This window comes from Astatotilapia calliptera, chromosome 6, assembly GCF_900246225.1.
Source record: "Astatotilapia calliptera chromosome 6, fAstCal1.2, whole genome shotgun sequence".
NCBI lineage: Eukaryota > Metazoa > Chordata > Actinopteri > Cichliformes > Cichlidae > Astatotilapia > Astatotilapia calliptera.
Genome location: NC_039307.1, coordinates 35001106 through 35026918, shown reverse-complemented (window position 1 = coordinate 35026918; position 25813 = coordinate 35001106). Strand labels below are relative to the sequence as shown.

Sequence of the window (25813 nt, the reverse complement as noted above, 5' to 3'; positions counted from 1 at the left end):
CCTATGAGGTGAATCATCATCAATCTGAAAATTGTGACCACATTTTAATGACCACTAAATCATGCCTTTTAGTTTTTTGTGTATTTTGAAACTTTGGGTTTTGTCTCAGAATCACTTTGGGTCAGCGTCTGTTGTGTAAATGTACTATAGTCTATAAATAAAACAGTTAACACATAAAGGACCAGACATTTTTCATGGTGCATATTTGAGGGATATTTTTTCAATGTTGACATCCATTGAAAACAACAATGCAATTGATTTAGCAGTGGATAATCCCCTCACTTCTGTTTTGAAAGTTCAGTTGCTGACATGCGAATGGTTCCTGTCCCTCCATCTAAGGTTTCCCTTAGATTAGATTAGATTGCTGATATCACTGAGCTATAGTGAATCTCTTGTCCAGCGGTTGGATGAACTCCGTCTCCACTGTCTTGGTCTGCATCTGGCGAGTGTAATCCTTGTTCTGGTTTGGGAGCTTCTGCTAGCTGTAAGGCCAGTGCAAGCAGAACCTCAACCTCCAGCAGGTTGCTGTGAGGCTGAGCTCACCAAGGGAGCAGAGCAGAACAGGGACTCAAGTTACATACATGAGCTCAGGAATTTACTGAACAGGATAGCTGATTATTGCTCCATTACAAAGTATTAAATGATATTATTTATTTGTGTATGTAAAACAGCATGACTGCTCTTCCTTTAGTGCACAAATGCTCATGCAAGGGCACATGCACAAGCACTCTCTGCTTAACTAATGCCACAAATGTACTCTATTGGAAACACTAAAGTGAGAATGTGCATTTGTCTGACTGCAGAGCTAATGGAAAGGGACAATGAACCTTCTCCAATAGCCTAGCAATAGACAGGAACACCAGCAGTGGCCATGGTAACCACAGCCAGAGATGGCAATGGCTGTATTCATAGCTAACGCAGTGCTGATGCTAATTTCAGTGTGACTTCATCACGTGAATGCCTTTAAGGTGGATATGTTCTGGTCCTTTGGGGTTTTTCTTGCTGCTGAAATATCTGCTGCTGCCATTTAGACAGTCCATTGGTATTTTTTTGCTGGAACCAACAGTTTAGCTGGTGGCTCAGTGAGCATGCTCAGGGCTCTCGCTCTCACACATACACACACGTTTATGCACACATACTGCAGCTGCTTCAGCAGAAGTAAAATGGAGAGGCTACATGTAGCAGTGTGTGTGTGTGTGTGTCTGTCTGCTGACAGTAACCTACTTTAATGGAGCCCACTCACTCAGAATGATAAAAATACTGCAATTCTTCCTCCTTCTCTGTTTTCTTCCTCCTTTCAATCTATCTTTAACTCCATCTCCTCTTTCCTCCTCTCTCCATCCTTCGTCCCATCACTCCTTCCAAGTCTCCTATTTTCTAATCCCTCTTCTTTTTCCTGTATCACATTTTTATCTCCGTCTTAGTCTAGGTCTTTCAGTCTCTTTGCACATTTCACCCTCATATTTTTCACTTCCCTTTCTCCTTAACTCTAAGGAAAGGAAGCAAAAGATGGAAAGAAAGGAGGCAATGTAGGTATAAACGCGTCTTCTGGCACTAGTAATCAAGATTAAAAGGGAAAAGATAGAGACCTTAAATCAGACAGGATGGTGTGAGACTGGGAGGGAGGATTAAGAGAGGATGATGGTGGAGAGATGTGATCCTTTTGGCTAGGAAAAAAAAAAGAAAAGGGGTAGGGAGTTATTTTTTTAAATTAAACGTAAATGATGGACTCTAGGTTGTTGGTCATTATATGTTGATGCTGAGTCTAAACTACTATTTAACACTGATGAAAGGAAGTTAGATTGTAGCTAAAATTTCAGAAGAAAATTAAAACTAGAAAAACGACGGAATGCTTGGTTGTTGATTTGTAGCTTCTTACGCCTATAAATTGAACCAATACACTAGAACAACGAAACCCTCCAGTCACTCATTTCAGTGTTCTTGTTCCGGTTAAATCCTCACTAGAGCATTGTTAAAACTGCTGTAACCAATGCCAACCAGTGGGTTTTGTGTGCTTCTTAGCTTTTTATTGCACATTGTTGGATTGTTAAAGCTGCATCATAATTTTGGTGGAAATGCTTAAATGGCCTAAAAAATGTTCTTGCTTAGTAGAACAAATGGCTAAAAAGAACATGAAAGTGTTTTTGTCCTCTGCAGCCGGTAAATTTACGAGCCACTACATTTAATAATTCAGAAGATGACTAGATTGTTAAAATAGAACAGGACTCCAGATGATGGTTGACCTACAAAAGAAGCCGCTCAAGCAAACACACCTGCCAACGTTGCAATCGTCAAAGAAAGTCGGACTGCTTCTTCCGAGTCTCGTATTGCAAATAGTTTTGTTTTGTTTTTGTTTTTTTAAGAAAAGATCAACTGATTTAGCTTTTAAAATTAGCTTTGAAAAGTGTCATCTACTTTTTTTCTTGATTTTCATCGGTCGATACATTTGTTTTCTTTTATTAAATTATTGGCCGCTTTCATTTAATTCCCATGGCAATAATTAAAATCAAATCTACTCTAATCTAATCTAGCATAATCTAATGTAGTTTCCGTTTCTGTTTGTGTGAGTAAACTAAACAGGGGAGAAATCTGATTGAAGATGATTTCACTGGGTTAAGATCATATTTGAGTGTGCGCTGTTGTGACATTTTGTCATTTTAAAGTGGGTGTTTTCAACCAGAAGCCCAGCTAAAGCAACAATCAGAGCTGGTTCAGCAGTTGTGTGTGCTATAAGATCTCTATGCGTGTGTGTGTGTGTGTGTGTGTCACAGTTCTCGCTCCCTGGAGAGGAGACTCTTTCCTTCAGTTGCATCATGGGAGATGCTGCAAGTGTAACTGTGTGTTTGTTTGTGAATGTGGTCTGTGTGAATAATTTGTGTGTTTATGCATGCTTGTGTGCGTGTGACATTTTATTTGTGTGTGTGGTTCACATTCTGTGTGGAAGCGGTGGGTACAATGGCTCCGCTTGGGCCAGAAAGAAACGAGAGAGTGACGGGCAGCAGACGTCGTCTGTGAGCGTGTGCGAGAGGCTGCAGAGAGCGAGAATCTATGCAGTTCTCATTACCAGCCTGCAAAGTGGCACAGCGTATATTCTGCAAAAAAAAAAAAAAAATCCAGAACGGCACACACACACAAACAAACACACACATAGATACACACACAAGCTTTTTCCACAAATCAAAAAGAGCTAGGGTCAGGCAAGAGAGAGAGAGAGACGCACCCTTTTATCTTTCACATGTCTATATATAGCGATTCATGGTGGAGAAGAGTGGAGCAGCATGGGAGGGAGGGGATGTTGAGGTAGAGGAGGAGAGGATGGAGAGAAGGCAAGATGGCTGAATTAGAGTGGAGCATAAGGAAAGAAATAGAGTGATTTTTTTTCGTGTGTGTATCTGTGTGTGTGATTTAAAAAAGGAAAAGGAGGAGAATGCTTTCAACCTGCTGGTACCATCTTCAGGGAACAGAGACAAGGAAAAGTCAGGTGGGGGGACAGACACACGAGGAAAGTGAGAGGCCTGCCGGTAAAACTGGACTTCAGTGGAAAATCTGCAGGTTAGAGCGAACCAAATAAATAAATCATAGTAATGGCAGACTGGATGATCGCCACAAACATACCACAGCTCCCCCCATCACCATCATGACACTCTCTGTGGTATTTTAATATTTTTGATTTAGCTTTTGCTAGTGGTGCAACGGATGAAAAAACTCACGGTTCCGATCGGATCACGGTTTTCAAATCATCGGATCAATTTTCGGATCAGCAAAAAAAAAAAGACAAGAAAAATTTAACTTGCCATTTATTTATTTATGTAAGTATTTTTTGCCCATTATAAAACATTCAACTCAAGACTCATTTCACACAATTATGTAAAAACAAATTAAGGTGCAATATAGGGCAGTACACAGCTGTGTATCTACCACTCCACTGTAATATAATGAGTGGTCATGGTCACGTAGCTTTACGTTGCCCTGGAGGTCCACCCATCTGTAGGTAGAGCAACAAAAGATGCCTGTGACAGTTCAGCCATAACTTTAGACTTTTCCTGCTCATACATGCTTGGAACGATCTCGTCTCTGAAGTGGATGTGCAACGGGATAACATAGCATGGCTCAAGCACGTTCATTATATGTTTAAACTCCTTGTTTCACGCATGTCTGTAGCTTTTGTAATAGCTTTAGCCCGATTGGGCAGCAAAGGGCTGCTTAACCCTTGTGTGGTGTTCGTATTTTTGTTACTCAGCCAGTGTTCATGGGTCTGGTGGACCCGCTAGAGTTTTGGCTTTCCAAATTAACACTATCAAACAATTTTATGTTAAATTACTCAACAGATGTTTACTTCATCCCAATTACAAGACATATGAACAGCAAACATGGTTAATTTTTTCCCTTTACCTTTGTTAGATCACATTTATGAATTAATGTGCTTCTCGTTTTTCTTTTATATAAAATGTTATAAATAAATCAGTTATAATCAAGTGGAGTGAGTGGAAAGACACAACACATTTACACGTGAAAAAATAATTAATTGTTTAATTTTTCTTTTGACATAAACTGAACACGGGTCTCACAGACCCGAACACCATACAAGGGTTAAATGCCACAAACTCCTCTGCTCCTCCACTTGGTCTGCTAGTGCTGGCCATGACTATCGCTTGACAGACTGACCACGCACACCATACACATACTTTTCTTTTCTTTTTCAAATCTTCGGATCACGTGCGTGCCAAGAAGTGGGATCGGTTCGGATCATGGATCAACAGAGATCCCTTGGACCACTAGCTTTCCCCATTTAAGATTTTTGGATTGGCTTGTGGTTTTGTGAAATTAGAGCAAAAAGAGGACAGCAATTTCCTTGCAACAAATATAAATTGGTTGCATTGAAGTTTTTGGAATTTTGCAACTAATTGCCGCAGCAATGACTAGCTCTTCTCCCAGTGGTTGAGTGTTTAACACCCTCAACTTCTGGGAGGCCACTTTTGTGGTAGAAGTCAACCTGTCTCCAATCAATCACAGTCAACGCACATTGACCTCTGTCACAAAGATCGGGACATGTTTGTAAATAGTTTCCGTCTATTTTCTAAACGTACACATGTTGAAATTAATCTGAGTTGCTCTGCACCAGTGGGCACAATCATGTGCCATGTAGATACATGGCACATGATTGTGCCATGTCTTCAATAGGAGACTCGACTCAAATATTCCAACTTGCTGTACTTTGGTTACGCTGTAAAATATAAAAGGTTGCTGAGGATTTTGTCATGTTTCACTGACTCTCTGTTTCAACTCCAGGACTGACTGGACTCTGAATGTAAGTAGCTAATGTGAATTCTTGTTTAATGTGAATTTCTGTGTATGTATACAGCAAAAGTCTCTTCAGAGATGGCTACTGACTGCGAGTGGTTGTAGACGTTGCCCCCATCTCAGTCTCATTTAACAAGCACTTATTTATGTGCTCTGGTGATACCTACCTAAGTGTTTTTACATTTTCCGTTTAGGCTCTTGGATTTATGTCTTCTCTAATTTTCACTTTGCCTCCCTGCAATTTCGCCTGCAAGTTGCATTCAGGTTCACTCCACTTGAAAAATGTGACAAAAGTGCAGAAGAGACTCTTCTAACCTTAAGTGGAGTTAAAAAATTAGAAGATGTGTGTCTTTGCATGAAATTGTTAAATGCTCTTTATAAACTCTAAAGCATTTTTCAAGGAGGATGGAGAGAGACAAAGTGAGAGAGAGAGAGAGAGAGAGTGCTTGCGTCACTCCCATAAAGGGACTGACTCTTGCTGAGTTGGGTGCTACACTGTTTCATTTATTTGATAAAGCTTCATTTGGTGTGATTTAAAATCTCCCCCTCATCAGGCTCGGCTCCCCTAAAGCACAGCCTCAGCGCCACGCCAAAATGCCTCATCAGCTGAAAACACACACAGCCTCCCGCGCGGGTGTGGGCATGGATGTGTGTCTGTGTGTGTGTACAATGCAAGCTGGTACTCTGGGACATTTTTCACTGGATGACTGAGACGGAGGAATTTAAATAGGTGTGGGCAGTTTTATGGAGGTTTGGGGTCATGGTGTGTGGACAGATGAAGAATTTTGAGCAGGTTAATAGTTTATTGTCTACATGGACAAATTTCTTTACTACAGTGGGTACATGCATCCATCACGTAGCTGTGAAGGTTCCTTTTCAAAAGCATAATGCAAGTTTGTGTATGTAAAAAAGTAACTGTGACCAGAATGCATGTATCGCCAACTTTTTGTGGAGTCAGCCACCATGACCTACAGTGACAGGGTGTAACAAATGTCAGGGAAATACGTTTTTTGTTTTTTGAGTGTGAAAAAGAAAAATATCAGCTGATTTATCAGAGTATCACACTTTTAACCTTCTTATAAATTAAAAGAAAATACAAAAGATGTTTTAATTTGTGTTATTTTTGCCACATGCAGCAAAAAGTGACATTGATAATGCAGCGGTCTAAAAAACTCACAAAATCTGTTTCAAATACAATACATTTGGTATTACAGAGTTAAAAATCCTGTTATTGTCAGCCTTTAAATTAACCAGACTGAATGAACTGGTTAGTGGTCTTTGGGTGTAAAACATATGCCATAAAATGACTAATGTGATATTTATCTCATTAGGGCCCAGTTGTCAGGTTGAGTGAAGGAATTTAAAATGACTTAAAACTTTGCATTAAATTATAATGTCAATAAAACTGGGAGATACTTTTCCATAATTTAGTTTAATTTAGTTTCCATAATGTAAATGTCTCATCAAATTGTCTACAGTGTTTTGTGCACATAAACTTAAACATAGTCGTAGGTCATCAGGGTATATTACTGGCTGTACAAGTGTATTTAGAAATGTGTGTTTGGGGGATAGTTTCCTTTAAGAAGTTCAACGATTCTTTAGAGGTTAACAATCTGCTCATTCTTATTTTGAAAGACCTGCAGGTGAGATAGTCCAGACCACTTCCTGTCTGATGTTTTCCTACCAGCACACTTACCATGGCTGGGCTGTTGATTTCATGGCCCTTAGCATCATTAACCTTACACTTACAATTTCTTTTTAACTTTTCACTGAATTTATTTATGACATTGTTATTATATGATTTTTGTTCTAATGTAGCAAAGAGATGGCTATTGTAAACTTCATTGATTACTTCTATGTGATTGTTTTCTGCAAACTTATTTCATATAGTTTTTTATTTATTATGTAATTTGTTTGTTTGATAATTGAAGCGACTCACTGACGATAATACAACTGCTCAATCTATGGCTCTTTTTTTAAAATGACTTAAATTATTAATGAACTATCCAAATTGTTGCCTTCTTTCTGCAAATTGACTGCAGTACCTGCCAGTCCTCTTTGTGTCTGTTGTCTAACAGTTTGCTGAGAGCTTTTACTGTACAAAAGTCCAAGCTTCACTGCCTAAGAGTGCTACAGTAGTAGCAGCTTTTGTTATACCCACACTGCAATTGCATTGTGAGTATAGTAAAAGCTCCTACTGTAGTAGCAGTATTAGGGAATAATGCATACTATAGTACAGCAGCAGGACAACATGATATATTCAGATTGTGTAGGTTTAGAAATGCTAAAGAAACCTTTTTTGCAATAACTGTGTGTGTGTGCGTGTGAGTGTGTGGATGTGCACGCGCGGTCAGTGTATTTGGCAGGGTAGAGCTTGTTTGTGGCCATCAGAAAGCCATTTTAATTAACAAGAGAGGAGCACACACACTCATTTTTGCAGTGCTCACCAATAATACCCTTGCCAGAAATTTCAGCTCCTTAATTGCTTCCGATTCACCTCTTTTTTTTTTTCTCAAAAGATGAATAGAGTGATGTGTCAGACGAAAGAGGTAAAGTAAGACAAAAACAAGGAATGGTCACATTTGGAGGAGACTAAGGAAAGAAGGAAATGGAAAGAGAAACATTGAGGATAAAATGAAAAACACACAGAAAGAAATAAAGATCTGAAGGAATGGGAGGAAATGAAAGAGAAAGACACACACACACAGGCAGAGTGTTACCTCCTGCTTTCAGCAGGTTGTTAGGCCAGTAGAGTGTCTGTCTGCTGAATAATAGATGGTGTGGCAGGCTAGCATGTAGTCATCAAGCACATACACATGCACTCTCTGCACTGCGGCCTGAATTAGATTATTCAAATGAAATACATTTTAAGGTTATCCTAAAAGTGAAGGAATAACTTAAATATGAAGTAACCATGTAAAAACACTTACACACTGTGAAGTGCTGTAAATCCTGCACTTAGATCAACAAAAAGCTCTTTCTACAGATATGGAACCAGTTCTGTCTTCAGCACCTTTAATAACCAGAGTAGTCATTTGAGTGGTTAGGACATCATGGCAGACAGAATCTGTGGGTACATCTGGACATCGTCTGGTTTTAACATCACGCTCCAACTCTGCGACTCTTTTTTGCTTTTTTGCTTCAACACCTGTGAGCAGAACTGTTCTGCATTAGATACTGGCCTCTCCTTTGTGATATAGTGGCAAAAGTGGTCTCTCACATGGCGCACCAAGCACAGCACAGAAACGCAGAGTGTAAGCGCAGTGTTCCTGTGACAGGGGAGCGAAATGTTGCAAAGCAGCAGGATACCATCCATACATTTTGGATAAGGTAAAGTTAAATGAAAAGTGGCTAAACCTATTTAACAAGTGTCTAGGTTTGTGACAGTTGAAAGGATGATTGGTACTGAGATGGTTTATACTGCCACACACACAAAAAAAATCTTTGGTGGAAGAATCTGAAGTCATCTCTACATTCTCCATCTGTCTTTCCAGTAGCGCTGCCATTCTCCGCTGTAATTTGGCCAGTGGACTATTATTAAATTGACTACTCATAGGATGGTTTTCATGTAGAAGAGAGAGATTTGTGGACTATTGCTGGTGATATTATTTTGATTTTTGCATCATATAATTAGAACTATGACCAAGAAGAATGCAGCTCCTCTACTGCTCAATAGTGCTCCCGGAGGCTAATAATATAATAGGTGTGAACCCCTTAAAGAGCCATAGTGGGTGTTTTGTCTTTGACCAATATAGCTTTATTTAAATTACAGCCAGGATACCAGTTCATCAGGTATACTACCTAGCACTACTACCACAGCTACCCAGTGGCTAAATAACGGAACATCTGGACAAAGCACTTTTTCACCAGTAATAAGATTCAACTTTGGAAATTGTAGTCTGCCTCTTACCACTGCACCTTTCACAAGTATAGGTGTGTGTGTTGTGTCAGCCAGCCAGCATGTGCCATGGAGTTCAGTGCCGTCTTGTTAGTGTGTACTCCGTAGACCGACCTGTCTCATCCTCTCACGTCAGCCGTTCGCCTCTTATCCTTCACACACACACACACTCGCACACTGATGCACAGAGGCTGTCCTGCAGGCCATAGTGTCAGTGTCAATGTTGCATCTGGTAAACACGACAATGGGCGCATACTAGCGCGCGCACAGAGAGACAGACACACACATGCAAGCTAACAGGATAATGACTGGACAATTAGGCACAGGCTTGATCTGTCTAGATGTATCCGGTCATCTTAGCCCCTCCAGCAGCCATTACTCAGGCATGGACACACACACAAAGCGCAACACATTCAAACACACTTGACTGGATGGAGCACTGTGAAAAGCTGGCTGCCCCACCAGGCAACCTTTGTGAGTCAGGCTGTGTGTCTGTGTGTTGTGGTGGGAGTTGGAATTTAACTCTCATGTACTGCTGTAATAAAGTGACCGTTTTCGGTTTGAATTTCATAATGTCAGTCACTGTTTCTCTGGCGTTTTCTTCTGCAGAAACAAAACTGTGCAACGTGGTGTGCTGACAAAGCAAATCAATCTTCCCTCGGGCTTTATTGGTTTTCTCTTTCGTCAAACTGATGGGTCTGAGTTTGAAAATGGAATATCGAGAATCGTACACGGAAGTACTGCAGTATTCTTGAGGCATACGCAATATTATTTGGCTTTTTTGTTGTTGTTGTCTCGCGTTCATTGCTGTTCGGTAAAATTAAAGGTTGTTGAAGGTAAAGTTCATGGTGGTGGCACTAGGGTTGTCTTGTTTAAATAAAGTTTAAGTACAATAAATAATATAATAACAGCGTAATGTGCTGCAGTGGCACCTATAAAGACATGGTAAAATCAACATTAACTGAAGTTCATGTCCAGTTAAGTGTATTTACAAAGACGGTAAACAAGCAGATGAGTCACACGGTGCTTTACAGAAATGGTAACAGACATAAAAATGGACACAAACAAAGGGGGAAAAGCTACAGTGAAGAAAAGCCCTGCCTTCTATACGATATGTAGCAAAATTCCTATGTATTTGTACTTTATTTATCATAATGTTTTAAACTGTTTTGAGCACCATCTCCCCTTTTATTGTCATTGCTGTTCTTGTTATTAGTCTTTATTTATTATTTGAACTATTGCTCCAATCTTTATATTTATTTCTAAATGTTCTTAAATACTACATCTTCTGTTGTAGTATTTAAGAACATTGCAGGACCAAAGAATTCTACTTGTTTTACTTGTTCCAATAAAGCACTGAGATTTGCAGATTTACATTTCCTTGGCTGTGTGACATTACAAAGAATAGTGAATATGTAAACAGACATTCAGAGCAACAGAAAGAAAAATGTCACCTGGTAGGCTGGACTTCTTTTCAAATCCATTGTAAAAATGTTTGCATGTGTCGGTGGCTGGATCTTTGTGGTGTGAATGGCTGCAGTGTTGTGTACTGTATATGAGGTGCTTCTTCCTGGTGCTATTGGCTTTAACCCCAGCTGTACTCCATTTGAATGGATGATTCTCACCACCATCATTGCAAACTGCATCGTCCTGGCTCTGGAACAGCACCTTCCCGATGGAGACAAGACGCCTCTGTCCGAACGACTGGTAACACACATTTTACACACACACACACACATACACACACATTTAAATGTGGTTCATGTACATGTGCAACATATTCATACATATTCAGTGTGCGCACAGATGGAAGTACATACACATGGAGACCGTTGAGGTACACTGGACACACTGATACCAAATATGCAGAGCTCACTCACACAGGCTAAAATAAGAAAAGAAAAACAATACGTTCTCATCATTTTTATCACATCATTATTTCTGATGTGATCAGGCCTGTGAATTGAACTTTGGAGCAAATTGGTACATTTCTAACCATGTTGACTGATATTGTTCTCAGCACTTCATAGGTTTACACCGATTAAGTATAACATTATGACTTCCTGCCTAATATTGTTTTGGTCCCTTTTGCTGCCAAAGCAGCCCTGACCTGGACTCCACATGACCCTTGAAGGTGTGCTGTGGTATCTGCACCAAGATCTCAGCAACAGATATTTTAAGTCCTTTAAGATGCGAGAAGGGGCCTCCATGGATCAGACTTCTTTGTCCAGCACATCCCACGAATTTAGATCTAGCGAATTTGGAGGCCAAGTCAATACCTCAAACTCGTTGTTACGCTCCTCAAACCATTCCTGAAGCATTTTTGGCAAGGTGCATTGTCCTGTTGAACGAGGCCACAGCTATCAGGGAATATCTTTTCCATGAAAAGGTGTACATGGTTTGCAACAATGCTTAGGTAGGTGGTATGTGTCAAAGTAACGTCCATATGGATGACAGGGCCCAGCATGCACAGCAGCCTCTGCTGACATCTTACCAGGTAAGCAACACACACCCGGCCATCCATGTGATTTGAAAGACAAAATGATTAATCAGACCAGGCCACCTTCTTCCATTGCTCTGTGGCCCAGTTCTAATCTTTGGTGGTGCTTTCGTCAGTGGATAGGTGTCTGCATATGCAGCCCCATACACAACAAACTGTGATGCTCTGTGTATTCTGACACCGTTCTGTCAGGACCAGCATTCACTTTTTGGGGCAATTTAAGCTACAGTAGCTAATCTGTTGTATCTGACAACACTGGCCTTCACTTCCCACATGCATCGATGAGTCTTGGCCACCCATGAGCCTGTTGCTGGTTCACCACTGTTCCTTCCTTGGACTTACTGACCACTGCAGACCAGGAGCACCCCGCAAGAGCTACAGTTTTGGAGACGCTCTAACCCAGTCTAGTTTGGCCCTTTTCAAACTGGCTCAAATTCTTATGCTTGCCCATTTTCCTGTTTCTAAGCTCTCCTCAATTTTGAGGACCACATGTTCACTTACTCCCTGATATATCCCACCACTAACAGATGGCATGATGACGAGATAATCTCTGTTATTCACTTTACCTAACAGTAGGGATAATGTTATGCCCGATTTGTGTAAAGAAGTTTTAGGCTGCCATTAAAAACAAAAACCCTAAAGAAAAAATCTCCTTGACCCTTTTTCTTTTTCTCTCTTACATTTCACTTTTCTATCTGCTCTTCCCTTCTCTTTGTGTTTCTACTCACATAACTACCCATAACTTCACTTTTTATATTCCTTCTCCCATTTTTCCCTTTCCATCCTTTTCCTCTCCCCTGCAGGAGGAGACAGAGCCCTACTTCATAGCCATCTTCTGTTTCGAGTCTGGAATAAAGATCCTGGCTCTCGGTTTTGCGTTACATAAGGGCTCCTACCTGAGGAACGGCTGGAACGTCATGGACTTTGTAGTTGTCCTCACCGGGTGAGTCCACAGCTCTCGTTTTAGTTTTGGATTTATTTTAGCGATGTTCTTCTAAGTGGGGTTAAGATGAGGTTTTATTTTCTTGTCTGTGTTTGTGCCTGTTTGTGTTTATAGTGGTTAGTGGTTCCTAATGTGTACATGCTTTTGGACACTGAAATGTGTAGGCTGTGTTTCCATGGCTACCCATTTCACTCGAGTTCCAAGTTTGGTGGGGTAATCGCATGGTGAGGCTTTGTTAAAATTTGTTCCTCTGGAGTGAATAATTTGGGATATTTGTGTGGGGATTCATACATCTGTAATTAGCCTAAAGTGGACATTTGTCCTGCTGTAATTTTCCTTCAGTTTAATTTCTGCTTGGGCATTTATCACAAACATAAACATTTCAGCTTTAAAAAAACAGCAGTGGGTCCACATAACGACACTAGTGTCAGCCAATTTCTCTTCATTTTCTAACCTGATGGCTGAGGCTAGATTTACAGTTAGGACAGAAAATGTTGAAATATTGTCTCTGCCAAGCGTTATAACTGAATTTCCAGGTTGTTACATTCAGCTTCCATCTTGAGTCTGACACTCCTCTGCTCTAACTGATTTCATTCAGGCAGGAATTCGATTTTCCCAAATCAATCACTAGAGACCAATATATGCTCTTAAATCTCTTAAGGTTCACCACGTTTTTCCATTTATGTATTGTAGCCATTCCTCAGGAGTGCCAGAATAAACAGTCGTGCATCATTAGATAATTGCTTTAGTCATACCCATGGCGCTGACTGACTAGTCATTGATCCTTCTGCAGCGGTCAATGGACAGGTTGTTCCTCAGCTGAGAAACTGGAGTTTCATGTCACAGTGCGAGATGAATCAGTCCGCCCAGTCAGATGGAATATGTCAAAGGTCTGGACCTAGACAGGTTTCTGCAAAAGGAAGCTGTGAGCAGCTCATTTAACTCCATTGGAGTCCACATAGAAAATGCATTTTTTTTATGGATAATCAAACTCAAGGAGAACTAGAACCAATGACATGCCAGCTTACTACCCGACTTGGACTTAATTGTAAGCTGTTCATATGACTGCGTATTTTAGTGTCCTGCAATGGTATGCATGTTTAATAGGGGACACGAATGGAGGCAAACAAAATATATCAAAGAGGGTCCATCACACTTACCTCTAGCTCCATATTGTTATTCTTGGACTCTATGAATGGAGTCATTCTGTATGGTTTATAGTTTATGGTTCAAAAGAATACTATTTGATTTTATAATGGATCTTCGAGCAGCCCTTCAGTTCATCTTCTCTCCACAACAAGATGTTTTAGCTTTTTTCTCAATTCCCTTAAAGAAACTTTCTTCTGATTTGATCCCCCTCCCCACAAAAAATATTCAGACATGTGAATGGGTGGACCTTGTTTGCTCATAGCCAGAGCTCAGTGCCTGAGATGACCATATTTGTGATATTCTATGACATCATAAATATCCAAGAGTAAAGAAGCCTGAATACTGGCTCTTAAGCACGGATGACAAAAATACAAGGCGAGGCACAAGGAGACAAACTTTGAACAAGGTAGAGCAGGAGCTGGTACAGAGACTATCAGACTAAGTAATGAGGGGTATAAGTACAGAAGGAGTTAACAAAGTGAAATCATAGATTGTTGAGCAGACAAAGGTGGGAAATTAAACAACAGAAGTTTACCACAATGAAACAGGATGTGTCTAAAGCCACAGTTACAACTAATGTGGTGGTTAGTACTCCCTCAATCTGTGACATCAACACACTCCCATTAACCATTTATACTGGCACTTGAGGTGTGCTGGACTCACTGCAATCTTCTAAATAAAACAACAAAACAAAAACCACTGTATCGGTGCTGATATGGGAATAGATGTTGAAACAGGAAACACCAATCACAGTATTGTTTTACGTAACATTTCATCTTTACTGACTGTAACATGTCAGAATCTCTGCTCCTGCAGCAGTATATCATTGAAATGCCAGTGAACAGCCCTGCTCATATTGTCATGTCTCCAACCCAGCTGCATTGTCTTTACATATATGCCAGCAGGTGGCATGAGTAGTCATGTGGTTGCCAGGTGATCTAAATATGGCTGCCTAAACCATAGTGGGTGGGTGGGGGGTACAGATGATAAGAAGATGTCGAGAGGAGAAATAGGCAAATAACAGATACGCATATACATACACACACTTATTTCGGTGATAGTGTAACAATATTACAGACAACACATCATCAGTAATTTTTAGATGAATCCTTACTCAGTCTGTTTGTGTGTTTGCATCAAGTAGCTTGACTTTGTGTCTTTTCTAATCTCAAACACACTCACACAGACTCAGCAGAGGTCTGGTTTGACAAGGTGTGTGTGTGTGTGTTTGTGATCAGGGCCACTCCTCCTCAGTCACTCTTCCTTTAATGAGGACACATACACACATACACGTACACAGGCTGGATCAGAGCGTCCCTGCAGGGAGCAGCAACCAGGGCAAAGTGAAATGTCACTTCTGCAAGAGATGGGGGAGCTGGTTTGTTGTTATGGCAATAGCCAACAGAGTGGTAGCATAGTTTTCTGCATCCTTCTTTCTCTTTTCTTCTGCTATTCTATCTGTATTTAGTTAGCTGAAAGCGCTAGTTGCTGAAGCTAAAACAAGAAGTAGAGAAAATCCCAGCTGGATTTAACTAGAGCTTTAAACTGGTGTCCTTTTACTGCTTGAGGTAGTGTTGTTAGCCCTTCCGCTTTACCCCCATCATCATGTCACTCAGCTTTACAAGATGTTAACTGATGCCATGGGAGCTAAACAGGCAAGCATAAATCGCAGCCAGTCCTCAAGTAAGGTGTGTTCACATGTAGTGATGTTTTTATCACCTCTGCTACCACATAGTGTCTCCAGAGAACTGATGACAAGCCACGCACAATGCAATACTTTTTCAGAAAGTAGCATACTGTAGTTTCTTTTGTTTATCTTTGGCAGATCACAACCAAACTGTCCTGCTGTAGAGCACCATATTAGAGGTCTCTGGGTTTGTAAGGGAATGGAAATACAGGTCCCATCTAATGGGTTCCCTAAATTTTCTTTTCTTAGAGGAAAAAAAGAGAATTCTAAAAAAGCAGTAAGGAAAATTATAACATTTATTGGGTTTAAGGGGTATTATAGATATGCTGGAATAACACAGGGGATTTACAGCGTAGTGGATTCACCTACTGATGAGCAGCACATCAGGTTGTTCTTCAACTGTATTCCCTGAAAAAAAAAATTTAAATGGTTTCGGACTGGGAATACACTCAGTGTGATTTGCTGGGGGGCAGTCTACATGTTCTTGCCTCTGCTGAATTATTTTTACCCCTGGTGGAGATAAATTTCTCCCCAAGTGATTTTTTCTAGAGTGTGAACAACAATAACATCACAAATGGACTTTCACTGACTTTCCTTTGACAGTTAAGCTCAAATGGCAAATGGGAGCTAGCTTGAGCCATACCTAACTTTTCATTATGCCACTGAGCACAAATAGATTGTCCCACCATAGAAATTGCAGCTAGATGATTGAAAGAAAACAACAAATGTTCATATTTTACAGCACCATCAAAATCCTAGAAATATAATTACTGAGTCTTAGTCTTAACCAGACACCTGATAGTCATCATCAGTCAATTATTTCCCCATGAAGGTGATACGTAAAAGATGGACATCATGTAGGGCTGCTACTTATGACATTCTGCTAAGCCTTATATGAAGAGCATTTCAGTAGTACTGTACTGTATTGATGGCTTATTGGCCTTGCCACTGATGGCGAAGCTTTACAGAAGAGCAACCACCCTGGTAACTTTCATTTAAAGCATGAGTCACAAGTTAGAACTTTTTGTCTGGGATGATCTAAAAAACAGTAAAAGGCAGGAGTCATTTTACGATACAGTCTAATGATTTACTTTGTGTAGTTGTTTTGTTTTTTTCAAATTCCAAAAGCTTGCTGTTTTTCTCAGTATATGGACTAGGGGTTGCTTCCTTCCCTGTTCAGTCTTTTGTGCAAGATTTGCACAGATGAACCCTTCACAGAGGTCTGTCACTAAAATAGATAATTTTGTTAGTGTGACAAGGATCCATCCATCCATCCATTTGATACTGCTCATCCAGGCAGCAGGCTAAGCAGAGAAGCCCAGACCTGCCTCTCCCCAGCCACCTCTTCCAGTTGATTCAGCGAAACACTGAAGCCTTCCTAGGCCAGTGGAGAGACATAATCTCTCCAGCATGTCCTGAGTCTGCCCCAGGGTATCCTCCTAATAGGCCATACCCAGAACCCCTAACCCAGGAGGCACCTTGGTGGCATCCTAATCAGATGTTCGAACCACCTCAACTGTCTCCTTTTGATGTGCAGGGAGTAGCAGCTCTACTCTGAGTTCCTTCCTAATAACTGAACGTCTCATCGTATCGCTAAGGCTGAGTCCAGCCAACCTTCAGAGAAAACAAATTTCTCTTGATTTATCCACAACAGTATTCTTTTGGTCATTACCCAAACCATGTGACCGTAGGTAAGGGTAGGGACATAGATCGACCAGTAAATCACCAGCTTTCCTTATATGATCAGCTCTCTCTTCACCATGACAGCCTGGTACAGTGTCAGCATCATTCCAGATGCTGCACTAATCCAACTGTCAATCCCCCAATCCACTTGCCCGTCATTTTTGAACAAGACTCCGAGATACATGGAGTCCTCCACTTTGGTAAGCAACAGCAACTCATCCCTGACCCGGAGTGGGGTACACCACATTTTCCAGCTGAGGATGATGGCCTCGGACAGATTCTCATTCCTGCTGCTTCACACTTGGCTGCAAAACACTCCAGTGTAAGCTGAAAGCCACCATCTGATGAAGCCAACAGAATTATGTTATCTGCAAAAATCTGAGACAAAATCCTTAGGCCACTAAAGTGGAAGCCTTCTGCCACCTGGCTGCGCCTAGAAATGAACACAATTTTTGGGCAGCCCTGGCAAAGTCCAACACCCACCAGAACTGAGTCTTACTATGGCCAGCAATATAGATCGGAAACACCACCCCAGTCTGCCAGTCCAAAGGCACCATGTCATTGTTATGTTGCTGAGGTGTGTCAACCAAGACAGCTCTACAACATCCATAACTTTAAAGAATTCAGGGGAAACCTCATCCACCCCTACCACCAAAGGATTGTTGAAATACCTCAGTGACCTCAACCCAAGTGATGGATGGGTCGTGCCAGTCGTCCCCAGAGTCTGCTTCCTCTACTAAAGCAGAATTTTGTGGAGAATTGTGGAGATCCTTGCTCCTTCCACCAGAGTCACCTGACAGTTTGCTAGATTCTCTTGTTCTGTGGTCTCAGTGCCCTCCCACACATGTTTTTACTTCAGCTACCATACCCACACTCTGCTTGACCTGTCAGTACCTGTAAGTCCCACAAAATAACCAAGCTGATAGGACTCCTTCAGCTTGATGGCTCCCTTCACCTCCGATGTCTACCATTTGGTTCAGAAATTACCACTGCAACAGGCATCAATCACCTTGCAGCCAAAGCCGATAAATATTTAGGTTAAGTTTCAAGCCTGGTCAAACTGTTTTTTAGAGGGTTTTTTTATTTTGTTTTCACAAATCACAACCTGATCGCAGGTGACATCAGTAGCTTCAGTAATTTGTGAAAACATTTTGCCCTTTTTATAACACCTTTTAATATGCTAAGAGGATAAATATTTTAATAATTGTAAAGTTGTAGCACTAAGTGGGTGGGGAACAACACAATGTAAAAGAAAGTGATTTTTTGGCTTGTTTTGGATTACTTTGAATTGTTGTCACGTTAGTGAAATGAGCAATTTGAGATCCAGGGAAAACATAGAGCAACCGTGTGCCTGCCTATCTTTTAATGTGATTGCATACATTCAGAATTGTGTTGTGTTGAAAGTGATACATAAATGAACCTGCTGTTCCATTTATGAAAAGGTTACCAGGGTGCCCATTCAGACATGAAGCTGACACATTCAGATGTCTCAGATTAATCAAAGAAGGGTTTTACTTTAAAATCATTAGCTGAGTATGCACATAATCGCTTTTTACATCCAAGTGCCATCTCACATCATAACGGAACCAACGGCTAGTGCTTCATAGCTGCCATGTTTACATTCAACTTTAAATACAGCTTTAAACTGCAGTCACTGAAATTCAACACGTCCTGCAGCATTCTGTGTGGATGGATGGATAGATGCAGTAAATGGATAGATGTAGATATGGGTAGAGCGAGAGAAGCAGAGTGAGTCCTCTGAGAGCAATGAAGCCCCTTGCCAGAGTAGCAGTAGAGTACTACTGCAGCTAGAGAGCAGAGGGAGGGAAAAAGGAGGAGGAGGTGGAAGTAGAAGACACGTGACATTGTTTCTCTATTCCCCTGGGCTCTGGATAACAGGACAGAAAAAGAATACAAGATGGGCTTGGCTGTTAAAGAACGCGTGAGAAGGATGGAGAGCAGAGAAGAGTTTAGAGCAAGAGGAGGGAGACCACAGGAAGCAAGGAAAAGTGATGGCTGGGGGGACAGCGGCAGTGAAAGTGATGTATGGAGAATGAGAGAGAGGTTTGGAAGACAAATGGGAGGAGGAGGGAAGTCAAAGATGGAGATGGAACAAGGGGGGAGGGGGGAGAAAGAGAGAGGGAAAGGAGAAATGCCAAGAGGAGCGCGCTGAGAGAGGGAATGAATGTGTGTGTGTAAGCGCTGCAGTAACCTGCTTTTCCCTGCTCCCTACGATCAATCACTCGCCACAGCCTATATAACACACTCTGCTTGTAGCTTATGGTGCATACACACACATAGACACTGTATGTAGACACACACAATTACGCACAATTACTATGCTTGGCCTATATTGCCAAGTGCAATCATACTTCAAACCACTATGTATATTTTACTCTGAAATCAACCTTCTGTAGTCTTCCTATGTGTGAACGCTATATCTGTGCGATTTTAGGGTTAAGATGTGGTCTTCCCTTTTGTACAGTGTATCAGTGCTACCTCGGGAGTTCTGACCACTGTCTTATTTTCAATTTATTGCAAAACACGTAAATTTGTCATTGAATCACGAGTAATACACCGCAGCAAAGTCTTGAATTTCTATTTTCTCTAGCTACTGGTCACCACCTGGTTTCTAGGCCTGTGTGACTGAGGCCTGGTACTACCATTGCTGATATCTGGACCAACAAAGATGCCAGTGAGATATCTAAGAAGTCACATGTCTGTGATCAAAAATAACATCAGATCTACAAGAGGATCTACAAGGTTTTACAATGTTTAACACTGCACCATGCACCTCTTTGTGACTGATTTCCCCAACCGCTAAAAGCCACCTACAACCACTGACCAGCCAGTTGGGGAATACTAATTTTTCCCTAGCAACTAATAGTTGCCAGGTAGTCATTAAGCAGCCTCCAGGCTGATCTGACTGGTCTTAGATGAACTAAGATTAAATGTCCTATTCTGTGAATATTGATATTTAAGAATATAGATGCATATTGAATATTATCCATCCATCCATCTTCTTCCGCTTATCCGAGGCCGGGTTGCGGGGGCAGCAGCCCAAGCAGAGAAGCCCAGACCTCCCTCTCCCCAGCCACCTCCTCCAGCTTATCCGGGGGAATACCAAGGCGTTCCCAGGCCAGCCGAGAGATATAATCTCTCCAGCGTGTCCTGGGTCTGCCCCGGGGCCTCCTCCCGGTGGGACATGCCCGGAAAACCTCGCCCAGGAGGCGCCCTTGTCAGATGTCCGAACCACCTCAACTAGCTCCTTTCGATGTGGAGGAACAGTGGCTCTATACTGAGCCCCTCCCGAATGGCCGAACTTCTCACCCTATCTCTAAGGGAGAGGCTTGCCATCCGTCAGAGGAAGCTCATTTCCGCCACTTGTATTCGTGATCTCATTCTTTCGGTCACTACCCACAGCTCGTGACCATAGGTGAGGGTAGGGACGTAGATCGACCGGTAAATTGAGAGCTTCGCTTTTACGCTCAGCTCTCTCTTCACCACAACGGACCGGTACAGCATCACTGCAGACTTCTCCCATCATCAAGACCCCGAGATACTTAAACTCCTCCACTTGGGGCAGGGTCTCGTCTCTGACCCGGAGTGGGCACTCCACCCTTTTCCGGCTGAGGACCATGGCCTCAGATTTGGAGGTGCTGAATATTGAATATTATATTTGACAAAAGTAATTATTAAAAGAAAAATCAAAGTGTCTATACGCTGTATTGGACAGTTGTTTTCAATCATTCAGGTGAGGTCACTTAGCCTTACATAAGAAACCTCACAGCAGTACATGTAAGTCTCTCACAGGTAGCAGTTCCCCTTTATACATGAAGGTCTAGTTGTCCCTCGCTATAACGCGGTTCACATTTCGCAGCCTCACTGTTTTGCTGATTTCTTTTATATGCAATTTTTTTAATATGCAATTTTGCATGCTTTTTTTTTTGGGATGCAGAACACAGCGCATTGTGTTCTGCATCCTGATTGGCTGTAGACCACTTTCAATCAATGCCGTGCTGTGTCTCCTGTACAGTACAGAATGCATCCAGCTTGTCAAATTTACATAAATCTTCGATCACTAGCAGTGTGACTCTGAAGTGCTGCACTGTGTGTTTGTAAGTTTTCTTCCCAACAAACACAACAATGTCGACAAAACGTTTTGCAGTGTGTGAAAGTGAAAATGTCGATGCATGTCTGAGAAAAGTGTATAAAGTGTGTAGTGAGGGATTTTACAGCCTTAACCTCCTAGGACCTGGCGTCCACATATGTGGACATCACATTTTGGGTTATTTAGACCAAAATACTCAATTTTGCTCTACAAGGGCCTGATATCCACTTACGAGGACATTATACTGCTACTGTTCTATCAAAATTTTAAACGAATATTTTTCTTAAAAACAAAAATAAGGTTAAAAAAAAATCTGGTAATTCTTTGTTTTTACATTCATTGGGCCCCAGTATGCCCAAATATCAAAGAGAAATTAAAAATGCATACTGTGGAAGAGTTCGGGTCTTAGGAGGTTAAAGCATCTATAATAATTTTAAAAAATAAAGTTGGCTACTTCGCAGATTTCACCTGTCGCAGGTTATTTTTGGAACATAACTCCCACGATAAATGAGGGAACACTGTACATGAAGAATATTCATATTATTGTCTAAAATAAAGCATGTATATCACTATAAATACACAAAATGTAAATACAGTAAACCATATAAACTACTAAATGTCTAAAAGTGTCTCTCATCGTGCCCAGAAGATGAACCCTGTCCATTTTACATCATTTTCTTCACTTTTTCTTCAGTGCTCATCAATGCCAGGCCAATATTGAAATTTTGCAGGAAAGATAACTAGTAAGTTGTTCTAACATTATGGCGGTTACCTTCACTGTGCAGTGGCCAGTATTTTTGGCTTTAATAAATCCAGCTCATCCAACAATGCAATATTAACTCATGTAACACACAGTGCAGCATCTGGGGTACACAAATAAGGCTTCAGACTTTTACAGGGAGTGCAGAATTATTTGGCAAGTTGTATTTCTGAGGAATAATTTTATTATTGAACAACAACCATGTTCTCAATGAACCCAAAAAACTCATTAATATCAAAGCTGAATGTTTTTGGAAGTAGTTTTTAGTTTGTTTTTAGTTTTAGCTATTTTAGGGGGATATCTGTGTGTGCAGGTGACTATTACTGTGCATAATTATTAGGCAACTTAACAAAAAACAAATATATACCCATTTCAATTATTTATTTTTACCAGTGAAACCAATATAACATCTCCACATTCACAAATATACATTTCTGACATTCAAAAACAAAACAAAAACAAATCAGCGACCAATATAGCCACCTTTCTTTGCAAGGACACTCAAAAGCCTGCCATCCATGGATTCTGTCAGTGTTTTGATCTGTTCACCATCAACATTGCGTGCAGCAGCAACCACAGCCTCCCAGACACTGTTCAGAGAGGTGTACTGTTTTCCTTCCTTGTAAATCTCACATTTGATGATGGACCACAGGTTCTCAATGGGGTTCAGATCAGGTGAACAAGGAGGCCATGTCATTAGTTTTTCTTCTTTTATACCCTTTCTTGCCAGCCACGCTGTGGAGTACTTGGACGCGTGTGATGGAGCATTGTCCTGCATGAAAATCATGTTTTTCTTGAAAGATGCAGACTTCTTCCTGTACCACTGCTTGAAGAAGGTGTCTTCCAGAAACTGGCAGTAGGACTGGGAGTTGAGCTTGACTCCATCCTCAACCCGAAAAGGCCCCACAAGCTCATCTTTGATGATACCAGCCCAAACCAGTACTCCACCTCCACCTTGCTGGCGTCTGAGTCGGACTGGAGCTCTCTGCCCTTTACCAATCCAGCCACGGGCCCATCCATCTGGCCCATCAAGACTCACTCTCATTTCATCAGTCCATAAAACCTTAGAAAAACCAGTCTTGAGATATTTCTTGGCCCAGTCTTGACGTTTCAGCTTGTGTGTCTTGTTCAGTGGTGGTCGTCTTTCAGCCTTTCTTACCTTGGCCATGTCTCTGAGTATTGCACACCTTGTGCTTTTGGGCACTCCAGTGATGTTGCAGCTCTGAAATATGGCCAAACTGGTGGCAAGTGGCATCTTGGCAGCTGCACGCTTGACTTTTCTCAGTTCATGGGCAGTTATTTTGCACCTTGGTTTTTCCACACGCTTCTGTTGATGTTTGAATGAAACGCTTGATTGTTCGATGATCACGCTTCAGAAGCTTTGCAATTTTGAGACTGCTGCATCCCTCTGCAAGATATCTCACTATTTTTGACTTTTCTGAGCCTGTCAAGTCCTTCTTTTGACCCATTTTGCCAAAGGAAAGGATGTTGCCTAATAATTATGCACACCTTCTCATTACAGAGATGCACATCACTTAATATGCTTAATTGGTAGTAGGCTTTCGAGCCTATACAGCTTGGAGTAAGACAACATGCATGAAGAGGATGATGTGGACAAAACACTCATTTGCCTAATAACTCTGCACTCCCTGTAGTTTAGTTTCAATTTTTAGTGTTACTACTGTCACTCTCTTTCTTTCTCACTTTTTATCTCCTCTATTGGTTTCTGGGAGAGTGTGTGCTTGTGCTGTGTGAGTCGTGACTGAGAAGGCTTCTGCCACTGTGTCGTGAAGTGTGTGTGTCTGCCTGTGTTCATGCACGTGTGCTGACTTCATTCTTGGCGAACACACTGGTGAGACAGATACTTGATGAGGACAAGAATTAATGAGAGGAAGAAAAGAGGAGCAGGAGCGCGCACACACACACACACACACACACACACACACACACACACACACACACACACACACACAGTGACTAGTGTATTTAGTATTCAAGGATGACAGTCCATTGATTTTTAGTACTGTGACGTCACAAAGTAATTTAATCATTTATAGTAGAGTCTGGGCCAGTCAGTCAATGAGAGGACACCATATATGCCCCTGTGATTCTCCTAATGGATGGTCACAGAGACAGTGTTAAATATAAACCTCGCTCATTCTTCAGCCAGGTATATTTTTTTGCATGTGCAGTCTCATTGGCTTTCATTATAAGGCAAAGTTATTGTTACGGATTTATCTTTTATTAAATTGCATACGTCATAGCTTATACCTCTTTTTACAAGGACAGGGCACCGACTCTAGAACTAGCTGGCATTCCCACTGATAAAACAACTGGCACTGGTACGTCACAAAAGGGACAAAACTTGACACCACTAACATCTGTAGCCATGGAAGGGGCTAGCATAAGAAAACAACATTTTCTTTTGTTTCTTTTTCCTACAGAACCTCTTTCTGTAATTTGTTGCAATTTTGGCTGGATTTAGAAAAACACTAAGAACTAGAACTAGAACCTGATGTTGCAGCAGCACAGGTACTAATACCTGGTTTACAGTGTACTACTGACAGTTGTAGAGATCAGCGAGTTACTGTACAGAGCTTTTACATTCTGTTGCTGTCTAGTGCCACCTGAGGCATTGTTAAGCATTTGTGGAATAACTGGTAATGTCTTGTTCATGTTTGTGGTCTTGCTGGTTCTTTAACTTTACCACAAAGAAGACAGAAACCGTAATATGCAAAGAACTTATTTACACCAAAATGAAGCGATTGGGTGATGACAAAGACAAAACTATCCCCTGTTTGTGATTCTCAGCTGCTCAACTGTGCTTCTTTGATCTTTTTTTGAATGATGTGAACTTCGTTCTCTTCTTTGTGAAGTGAGCTATGACCATTCCCTTTCCTGCTTAAGCAGTACCCAGTCAACTAGGCATTTGTTAAATTCCCATAATCCTTTTCTCTGTCAGAGAAATAGACAAATAGACACCAGTGCAGAAATGTACAATCATGCTAATGATGCTATACTGTTATCATGACATACAGAGAGTTAAATGAGTTTACCTATCTACAGCGTAAACATATGATTAAAACCATAAAAAGATAGACTGCACAAAATAGACATGAACATTTTGGAAAAACATCACATCTCAATGGTGTAAAACAAATCGTGCATTACCTGACCCATATCTATATTGATATGGGTCAGGTAATGCAATGAAAGGATGCCACATCATTTGATTGACCTACAAAAGGCTGAATTCAAAGACAGAAGTGATGAAATGAGCAGCAAGCTAGTCCATTTTGCCAAAATTTTATTGCAGGAACTGAAAATGGTACTCAGTACTTTGTATGACCTCCACGTGTTTGATGTCTGACAACATCGGGGCATTCTCCTAATGAGATGACGGATGGTGTCCTGGGGGATCTCCTTCCAGATATGGACCAGGGAATCACTGAGCTCCTGGAGAGTATGAGATGCAATCTGGTGGTATCAGATGGACTGAAACGCATTGCCTATTGGATTTAGGTCAGGCAAGTGTGCGGGCTAGTCAATGGTATCAATTAATTTATCATCCGGCAATTGCCTGCATTGTTACCAGGAGGAACCCAGGACCCAGTGCGCCAGTGTAGAGTTTGACAATGAGTCCAAGGACTTCATCCTGATGCCTGCTGTTGCCTAGCCTGTAGATGTCTGTGTGTCCCCAGACCATCACTGACCTACCACCAAACCATACATGCTGAACGATGTTACAGGCAGCATGACATTCTCCACGGCTTCTCCAGAC

At 41.3% G+C, this 25813-nt stretch overlaps 1 protein-coding gene across 22 annotated transcripts in view; it reads left to right on the top strand.

The window, feature by feature from the left end:
* The window catches only part of cacna1ab (calcium channel, voltage-dependent, P/Q type, alpha 1A subunit, b), a 200703-nt gene that overhangs the window by 81505 nt on the left and 93385 nt on the right, over nucleotides 1–25813 (top strand). For all 22 annotated transcript variants that reach the window (XM_026171897.1, XM_026171895.1, XM_026171894.1 and 19 more), the window contains 2 exons: nucleotides 10801–10906; nucleotides 12503–12642. In XM_026171897.1, coding sequence (XP_026027682.1) covers nucleotides 10801–10906; nucleotides 12503–12642 — 246 coding nt within the window. The remainder of the gene's footprint in view (nucleotides 1–10800; nucleotides 10907–12502; nucleotides 12643–25813) is intronic.